The following is a 10064-nucleotide window of genomic DNA, read 5'->3' on the forward strand; positions in this document are numbered from 1 at the left end:
GCTGCAGCAGGTCCAAGTGGCATCCATGTCAACCTCCTGCTGCTGCTCTGTTGGGTTGTCTAAACCTCAACTGGGGATCATGAAGCTCCACAGGGTCACAAGATAAATCTGAAAATGTATGACATGGTTAACAACACAACAAAGAAGAACAGAAATCACAAGTTTTGCTGGCTTTTTGAGGGTTTTTTTCTTTGAGGTTTGACTCGTCATAACTCTTTAAAATGATTAAAATAAGGACATATCTCTCTGGTTTATGCTATTATGCAAAGTCTAATCTACAAAATAGCTGCTAACTACATCCATCAGACATTTAATAGAGTGAAAATGTGCCGAGTAATGTGCTGGAGAAGAAGTGAAGTTGCACATAATGGAAACTCTGACAAAGGTACAATTACATCAAAACAGTTTTTAAGCAACGGACATTTAGTAAAACAAAAATATCATACAATAGTAGTATGGTCGGTATTGTATATCATAATAGCAGAATATCATCATTATCCTCAGGAAACTAAAGCAAAGGAGGAAACCTGGTGTTCAAAATGAAGTTTTCTTATGCGCATTTACTCCACACATTAATACAATGTGGCTGTGCGCTTAGAATACGGTCATTACAGCAGAGGAGTCGTAGGAGGAGATGTATCGCATTCTTTTAGTTTTATGAAACGGTCCCCTGAGCAGTTATGAGGTGAGTTCATGCGTGGCAGCACATGCAATATCTGAATGAAGTTAACAGCTGAATGAGCTGCACATTAGGAACGAAAACTAAATGAGACGTCAATCGAACGTCCAATGTTTTGCATTATAAGGCATTGCAGACTGATCGCACGTAGCACCTTTGATATAGTTTTAAACTTGCAAATGTGTATTTTTGTTTTAACGTATCTCGTGCACCGCCGTCACTCCAGGCAGCACGACACAGAGAAGGGTTTCCGGGAGAGAATCCTTTTTGCTGAAGGGGCAAAAGTCCATTTTGTAAGGAAGGCGACTTGGTCACACATTGGGTTTAGCTAGACGCCATATTTACTGAGGCTTTTAAGTAATGTGTCATAGTGATAGACGGCCTGGTTGAGTGACAGGGAACCGGTTCGACTTCTAGTTAAATCACAGGTTTTAAATGTGGGAGGCGGGCCTTCCCGGGGCGCTGCAGTCTGTTTCAGGGGACGCTCACTGGAAGCACAGAAACCTCTTTGTGAAGAGGAACTGTAAATGCTGTGGAAGCCCATTTCTGACACTGTGATGAAAAAATGAAGATCCTGTAAAAGTATCTCATAATTATGACTCACTATCTCATAGTAATGAGATACTAAATCGAAATTAAGAGATAGTTAAGTCTCTTAATCTTTTTTTTTTTATCACAATGGTGGAACTGGGCTTTTATAAAAATACTTACAAAATATAAGACATCATGGCTGACAGTCAGCTTTAATGGTATTGCTTGTAGGAGCAGTGTAAAGCGATAGGACACACAGCTGTCAATTTCTCAATTCATCTTTTGTATGTAAAATGTCAAAATATAGTGAAAACTAAGTTACCGGAATCAAAGTGAAATATTTTGTGTCTCCAACAATCAAAAAACAAATACTTTCCACAATGATTCAGAGGAAATGAGCAAATGCTCACCTTTTAGAAGCTAAAGCTGGAGAATGTTGGACTTTAGAATGAATGATTTAAAGGACCAGTGAGTTGAATTTAGGGGGATTTATTGCCTAAAATGGATTATGATATTCATAATGTTTTAATTAGAGTCTAATGCGCTTCATCTAAGAATCGTTGTGTTTACGTCTGCCCTTCATATGTTCTACAGAGGCACAGAACAGACAAACCAAGCACTCTATACTTAAACTTCTATACTATTTAATATGCTAGAAAATAGAATAGAATATTGTATTTGTCCCAATATATCTGAAGGCCATCGTAGTTCTCCAACACCAAAAGGAGGTGAGTAAAGAACTATTCATGGTTGAAATCGGCAACCTCACTGCTAGATGCCACTAAATCCTACACACTGCTAAAGGATGCTCAAACGTGTTGGTTCTGAGGATCAGTCTAATAGTTTTAGTGGTATGTCGTCAAATAAAACTGCCAAAATCACTTTTAATCTTTCACCCTAAGGTTCCCCCTGTTGGCACATCTTCTTCTCTCCCTGCTGCCAGGGAGAGAATTCACAGGAGAGAAGGCAGACAGGAAGCCCAACTTTGTTCTGATGATGGTGGACGATCTGGGCATCGGTGATTTAGGATGCTACGGTAATGACACCGTCAGGTCAGTTCTAACAAATGTGTAATGCCTCTTTCTCTTCCTCTTTTGCTTGTCTGCTCTATTCTTTCTACTTTCTTGACTTGACCTATTCATTATCATCTCAGGGACGGGTTATGTGTCCAGTCGTGTTTGTGCGTCTGTGACAGAGTGAGTGTGCACCTCTGTGTTTGTCCATGGCTCATCTCGCATTTTGCTGCAGCAAACTCCAGAACATTTTGGGAGCTCATGCTCAAAGACCTCGTGATTGCGGTGACATACAATAAGTAAATTATGGTCACGTTCTATTTCGTGTGTCACAGTCATTCCAGTGAGCCAGCAGGCACAATAACAGGGCCCTGGCCCACCTAAATAGATCAGGGCCATAATTAATCTTATTATTTACACTTGTGTTTGCCCTGCAATGAAATGTCAAATGGCTGCTAAGAAAAGGACGTATACAGCAGCAGTCGTTGCAGACACACCTGGTGGAGCTCTGCACTCTACTGAGTACACCTTTCTAGTAAACATTGTCTTGTATCATCATCACAGACTGCTTATTCCATTATGTCTGTGATACATCATTTATCTGTGTCTAGTCTCACTCTGATGTGCTGCCTGGAATTAAAAGTATATTCTAATCTATATGTCTCTGTTATGTTTATTAACTACCTGTTTACACTTGCTCTGTCGCTGTAGGACTCCTAACATTGACAGACTTGCTTCTGAAGGGGTAAAGTTGACTCAGCACATTGCAGCTGCTCCTCTCTGCACCCCGAGCCGGGCCGCTTTCATGACAGGGCGCTATGCACTCCGCTCAGGTAACAAAGTTAGTGCAGAAAGGAGCATCTCGTCATATTTGCACAGCAACGTTTGGCAATATGTTCCAAAGTTTGTATTTGTTTTATTTTCTCTACATGTGTGTGTCTGTTGACTAGGACTGGGAAGTACCGGCAGGGTGCAGGTACTGCTGTTCCTCGGTGGTTCGGGGGGGCTGCCACCCAGTGAGACCACCTTTGCTAAGAGGCTGCAGCAAGAAGGATACACCACCGGCCTCGTGGGTAAGATCCCTTAATGTGATCATTTATTCTTTGGTCCTCATGAAATGTCTCCTGCCCTCTCCTCCAGACGACAGAGTTATGGACTCTTCAGCAGGTCAGATGTTTGAACTTCATCCAAGTGTTTGAAGCTGGGTCTGTGTCTGTGTGTGTGTGTGTGTGTGTGTGTGTGTGTGTGTGTGTGTGTGTGTGTGTGTGTGTGTGTGTGTGTGTGTGTTCGTGTGTGCGTGTTTTAGAAAGTACAGGAACATTTTTGAATTCCTTCTCACTTGCTGTTTTGTGCAAGTCAAAGAAGGATTCCCTGGTGTATGGAGTTGTGTTGAAATTAAACAATTTGTGAGAATGAGAGGCTTCCATGTATTTACAATCCTGTCTCTACTCTTTGTTTTTGAGTGTCCAGTGCTCCATCTATCTCTCTCTTTCTCTCTCTGTGTGTCTCTACAGGTAAGTGGCACTTGGGTTTGAACTGTGAACAGAGAGGGGACCATTGCCACCATCCGAACCAGCATGGCTTCAGCTACTTCTACGGCCTGCCGTTCACTCTGTTCAATGACTGTGTGCCCGGAGAGGGGAGAGATGTCATGGAAGACCTCCAGCATGCACTCGGGAATCTGACCATGCTGCTTGGAGTTGGACTTCTCACACTGGTACGGGTGAATTGTATTTTTTTTTTGTGTCGCCGCCTTAGAAATGATCACATAAGGTACATCTAAAAAAAGACCTGTAGAGGCACATAATATGAGAAAAAGATGAAAAACAGAGAGATACAGTTGGGATGCCAGACGAAGAGGAAGAAATTGGAAAACAAAGAGTTGCTGTGCCATTTACCCCAAAGCAAAATAACTAATGTGTCATCAAGAACACATGAGCCACAGGGTTGAACAAATAGATTGCAAACAAAAGCTGCAATTGTGAAACTCAAAGTCACGGCAGCCAGTAACCTGTTTCATGGGAACGCAAAGTAGTGTAAAACCGAAACTCAATGAGGATTTGGGGATAGTAGGTCCCTGTAGGATGAATGGCAACTGGCTGTGCGACAGGTTAAAAAAAAGGTTTGATAAGAGGAAAACTGAACTAGTACAACATAAAGATACATTCAGAGTGACTAGCAGAAAGAAGGAAGTCTATAAAACTATGTTTAGACCTTCATTTAAATACTGGACAGTATGTATGAACAAAGTACACATTGTACTGTTTGTTTCACTGTTGTAAATGAGTAACTTCTTTGGTAATGGTTTGTGATGCCATCTAGTGGCTAAATCATGGAATTGCAGTCCCAGACAGTACAAAGTGTCACGGTACCACAGTAGTGTCCAAGTGCAGCAGTCCTGCCGTAGCTCCTGCAATTGTGGAGATGAGAATGAATAATATATTATAAACTTGACATATTTATATATGTAGTATATGGTAACTATATTTCATCTAAAAGTGTATATATTATATATTTTCATAGATTTCTTCATATCTTTTTTATTATTAGGGTTTTAAATGCATTATCTACCTTTTGGTGAAATGTGTGGATTCCATGCAGTATCTGTGTATGGCGGTGGTTTCATTTGGTGTGTGTGTGTGCTTTGTTTCTATACACACTGGGTGTGTGTGTATGTGTTGTTTATTTCCAGGTGTGCATCCGTGTCTGTGGCCTCCTTGAAGTCAGCCTGTGGCTATTGGTAGCGCTGTTTTGTCTCAGTATCCTAGCAGCCGCTGTGTGGTATATACCCTTCAAACACCTGCAGACATGGAACTGCATCATCATGAGAAACCAAGAAGTGATCGAACAACCAATGACAGTGGAGACACTGCCCCAGAGGCTGCTGGGAGAAGCCCAACACTTTATAAAGAGGTAGATAAAATGGCATCACGAGCATAAACCCTGTGTATTTACTGCACCAGGACTGTGTCGATATGTGGCCCATTGATGTGTTTGTCAGCTGATGCTGGTTATTTGTTTTTGGACATCACTGGAGGTGTTTGGCACCACGGAGTAAGCTACTGTATGTCAGGGAGTGGCTACATACACAACACTGTTTATGGGATTTCTTGACACAATAATTAAAGAGTGTCATCTTGTCCTTCATCGTACTTGACATAAAACCATCTGTCGTCTTCTCTTCAGGAATGTCGATCATCCATTCCTCCTCCTCTTTTCATTGGCCCATATCCACACGCCACTCTTCAAAACACCTGCCTTTGCTGGCAAAAGTCGCCATGGTTGCTATGGTGATAACCTAGAAGAAGTGGACTGGATGATTGGTTGGTATATATTGGCATGCATTGCTAAGCATTACATACGGACTTCTGGTTTAAGAGTGGTAAACGTTCCACTTATTGGCCGTCAACTACCAAGTGCAACATGTCACAATTGTGCAAACCTCCCCAGTGGGTTCTATAAATACTGTGTATATGTGTGTATGTGCCAAAGGTACACAAACCACAATGAATAAGACAGAATTGTCCTTTAACCAAAAAGAAAATCAGAACAGTCGCTCTCTTTCCAACCATCTCTAATGCTATATGAATATGTTTTTTAGGTAAAATTACTGAGACAGTGGACTCCCTCGGCCTTGCCAACAATACTCTGATGTACTTTACATCGGACCATGGTGGACACCTCGAGGATGCTGATTCCAAAGTCGGCCAGAAAGGAGGCTGGAACGGCATTTATAAAGGTAAATTTCTGAGAGTCGGAGTGATAGACAATTCTACAGAGTGCATGTCTTTCTTACTGCATTTATTGCAACCATTGAGCTATTTTGAGCTAATTTATCCTAATTACTCCCCTATAGGTGGGAAAGCCATGGGAGGCTGGGAGGGGGGGATCAGGGTGCCTGGTATTTTCCGCTGGCCTGGCAGACTGGCAGCTGGAAGAGTAGTGGACAAACCCACTAGCCTCATGGACCTGTATCCAACACTGAAATATTTGGCCAAAGACACACAACCAGATAGGTAAAGACTAAATTCTCATTCAATGAGTCGTATTTGTTTTATTCTTGGAAAGGTTAAAAATATACACCAAACCATTTTTTACAGCAAAAAGAGGAGCAATACAATTACTCTACACTTGAGCCTAATAACTGAGGTGTTTTATAGCCTGGTGATTACATTGTGAATCCAGAAGCACCTCATTATCTGGAAACGACTGGACACTGATTTAGCTAATTTAAGCATTGTAGAGGACACATCTGCTTTACTTTTTTTATAGAAAGTTTATTAAAGAATTAAAGGTTAGTCTAAGTCTAGAATCTCTCTGCATGTACGGTTGTCGTAATGCTCTCTCCCTTGATTTTACAACACATTTGTGTGTCTCACTTTCTTTTAATTGTACCTCTCTCCCAGACAATCGGATGGCTTTAACCTGATGCCACTGTTGGAGGGAAACGTAGAGCGATCAGAGCATGAATTCATGTTCCACTACTGTGGAATCTACCTGAATGCAGTACGCTGGCACCCACCTGGAAGTAATTTCACACACGTAGACACAGAGATGCAGTCGGTCTTTTAGCCGGAAATGTGTTTAATTGTTATAAAGCTGCTGTCATTCACTCTGCAGAATAAGCACTAAAATCAAACGGCATTCACAAATACCACAGAATGGAGCTCAAATAAACCAAATGTAGTACTCAAGTAAAAACGTAAGACTAGACATGTAACTGCATATATTACAACATGTGTATGAGCGAATGAGTGCAGCGTTATAGTGAAACTAAAAGGGGACATATTATGAAAACCTACAAACTGTGAAATAATACAACCCAGTCAGTGTTTTGGAGGCTGTCTAGATCAGAAACATGATTCAATAAGAGATTCAGATTTGCCTCCCGCTCATATGTCACAAGCAGGCTCTTTAGAATATACCGATCCCATCTGAGTATCTCCACCCACGGCTCGAAAACTAGGGCTGTGGTCGAAAAGTCCTTTATGCTTCGGAAGGTTCCTAACTGAGTGAAATGACCCGGACGTATATCTAAATGGCCGCCATAGTAAGAGCTGTTTGAATTCTCTAAAGGCTAAGGAAAGTGCTCCAATGCTTCCTTCTGCTCATTTAGCAGAGGAAACACTGGACCATCCTTTCCCAAAGGATAGAAGACAATGCCGCCCCACAATTCCTTGCGGCGGCCACATTTAAAGTGACGCACCATTCGGCCGTCCACGAAAATGCAGTCGGATTCTTTAAGCAACACGGTTGTCTTTTCCTTCCCCTCAAGAATTCTCCTTCATATCTTTCCTTGACCCCGTGACGTTTTCATGAAAAGTGTTTAGAAATAGACATTAGGAGGTCATTTTGGGTCTTTTCGACCACAGCCCATGTTTTGTCTTGCAAGCAGAGCAGATTACATTAGAAATGGATATTGTTTTGATTTTAGCGGTTCAAATCCCTGTTATGCTAATAAGCTCCAGCTCTTATTGAATACTGAATCTGATTCGAGGATATTATTATTTGAGCAAAAGAGATACCAAAATATGTTGAAAGCAACAACTACCTTTTAATTCCAGAAGAATTATATATGTGCAGTTAGTGACGAAGTGTGTTTTGCTTCTTATTGGCTAAAAGGTGAAATAAAAAAAGGAAGAAATGTATGTTCTATATCTATATCTTGCTATACAAAATCTGAATATTTACTCATGACTTCAACTGGGAAAATAAGAAAACATTGCCTTCTTATCACTTGTTGAAGAAAAGGATCTTAACAATACTTTAATAACGAAAGTGGTAAATTAGAGTAAAATCTAGAAAAACCTAACAAGTGTTTGTGTTTAGCTTTAACATGTGGCAGGAAATACTGTTAACATGCGAATGCTCACATCTGGTGTGTGTGTGTGTTTCCATCCAGGTGACTCTGTCTTCAAGGTTCACTTTTTCACTCCTAACTTCTCTCCACCGGGAGCCGGGGGCTGTTACGACACTAAGGTCTGTCTGTGTCACGGAGAACACGTGACGCACCACAACCCACCGCTGCTGTACGACCTTTTCCACGATCCCTCAGAGTCCCGCCCACTGACCCCTGATACTGAACCGCAATATGCTGAAATCCTTGAGCAGACCACCAAAGCAGTGGAGAGACATAGAGACACCCTCACACACAAGCAGGCGGCTGATGATGCTCATTCGCCCCCCACCGCAGATGTTCAAAGCCAGATGACATGGGACAGGATTTTGTGGAGGCCCTGGCTTCAGCCCTGCTGTGGGACTTTTCCCTTCTGCGGCTGCAAAGAGGACACAACACATATTTAAGTGGCAATTCTACAGATTACATTCCTGGTTGATTTAGACATTTCTTTGAGTGAAAATAATTGTACTTGGAGTTTTTTTGGAGTCTTTTTGTTGATAAGCTTTAAGTTTTCAGAGTTCTGTACATGTTTCCATTTTTGTGTGTGTAAAGAAATAATATAAAGAAAAGAAGAATTGTTTTTAAAATGCAAATATATAAATATTCCAGTACTTTTATCAGTGGGCTAACTCGATCACTATTTCGCTATCTCTTTTGATGATGGATATTGATTCCGGAGATATGGATTTAAATTCAATTAAAATCTTTAATGTACTTCCAAAACAGCACTGACATTTTTAGCTGGCACAACTGTATTTAATGTAATGCCAACGTGACATCAGGACCTATAGCGCACAGCCACAGCAGCGCACAGACCTTCGCATCACACGGATAGAATTGTAGAAAGGAACTGACCATGGTGTGGTTGTACCTTTCACCTTTGAAGGTCACCTCTTAAATGAATTTTAAAAAAAGCTATGCCTTTTTTATTTTTTAATCATAGTATTTCTGGAACACCTTGAGCAGGCTTCTAAATTTGGAACAAATGTCCACTGGACTCAAGGATAAAAAACATGTTTTTGTACATTCCTCAAGAATTAATAAGCCAATTTTACACAAATGTCAAGTAGGATAAAATGATGAAGTGAGGCATTAATTGTAGTTCTGATCAGTCCGTCTACCATTCCACAAAAAAATATGGGTAAGAAGGTAGTTTTGACTCTGGCCATTAGAGGGCAGCGTCTGACTGCTTGGATGTGAGTGTGAGTGTGAGTGTGAGAGTGAGTGTGAGAGTGTGTGTGTGTGTGTGTGTGTGTGTGTGTGTGTGTGTGTGTGTGTGTGTGTGTGTGTGTGTGTGTGTGTGTGTGTGTGTGTGTGTGTGTGTGTGTGTGTGTGTGTGTGTGTGTGTGTGTGTGTGTGTGTGTGGAGAGAGAGGAGAGCGTGAGACTGCAGCTCAGTTCTGTCACTGTGGGCTCTTGTGCTGTGTGGTATTAATTATGTCTAAATAAGTCTTAGGTACACAAATACATGAGCTTGTGAAGCACATAGCATTTTGATATTGATTGAAAAGTATGATATTGCATCAGTAGCGATTAGCTGAAGGTGAGAAATGGAATCCCTTCCCTTGTGCATTTTGTTTGCTTTTAACTACTGATTAGAATAATAACTCCTTAAAAGTATCCCTTCCCTTCTTATTCATCCAAATTGGTTTCCTGACAATAAGATACCTTTTTGATCTCAGAAAGGGAATTCTGCATTCACACTCACTTATGCGTCAGGAATGTCAAAGCACAAGGTCAGCTGCAGAGCAGCATTGCTCAAAGAAACTGAGGCATGGTGCAATATTGTCCCCCAGTTTTGATCAAAAGGCTACCCTGTGGCTCCACACATCTGCAGTAATAAAAGAGTTAAAAGCCTGGGTGAACTCTTCCTTCATCAGTGTCATCATCGTTGATTAACATCATCATCAGCGCTCGTTCTCGTCTCCCTCCAGCAGTGGCTG

General features: G+C 41.3%; 1 protein-coding gene across 1 annotated transcript; it reads left to right on the forward strand.

Moving 5' to 3' along the window:
• Positions 1-2015: 2015 nt before the first annotated feature.
• arsh (arylsulfatase H) lies at positions 2016-8741 on the forward strand (the record flags this gene model as incomplete). The annotated part of the gene is made up of 11 exons (XM_079230589.1): positions 2016-2061; positions 2154-2262; positions 2935-3056; positions 3174-3296; positions 3738-3940; positions 4916-5136; positions 5410-5546; positions 5825-5962; positions 6080-6239; positions 6630-6751; positions 8126-8741. 11 exons carry the CDS (start codon positions 2016-2018, stop codon positions 8524-8526), a joined length of 1782 nt encoding a protein of 593 aa, XP_079086715.1. The 3' UTR covers positions 8527-8741.
• Between the last annotated feature and the right edge of the window lie 1323 nt (positions 8742-10064).

This window comes from Taurulus bubalis (assembly GCF_910589615.1).
Source record: "Taurulus bubalis genome assembly, chromosome: 15".
Taxonomy (NCBI): Eukaryota; Metazoa; Chordata; class Actinopteri; order Perciformes; family Cottidae; genus Taurulus; species Taurulus bubalis.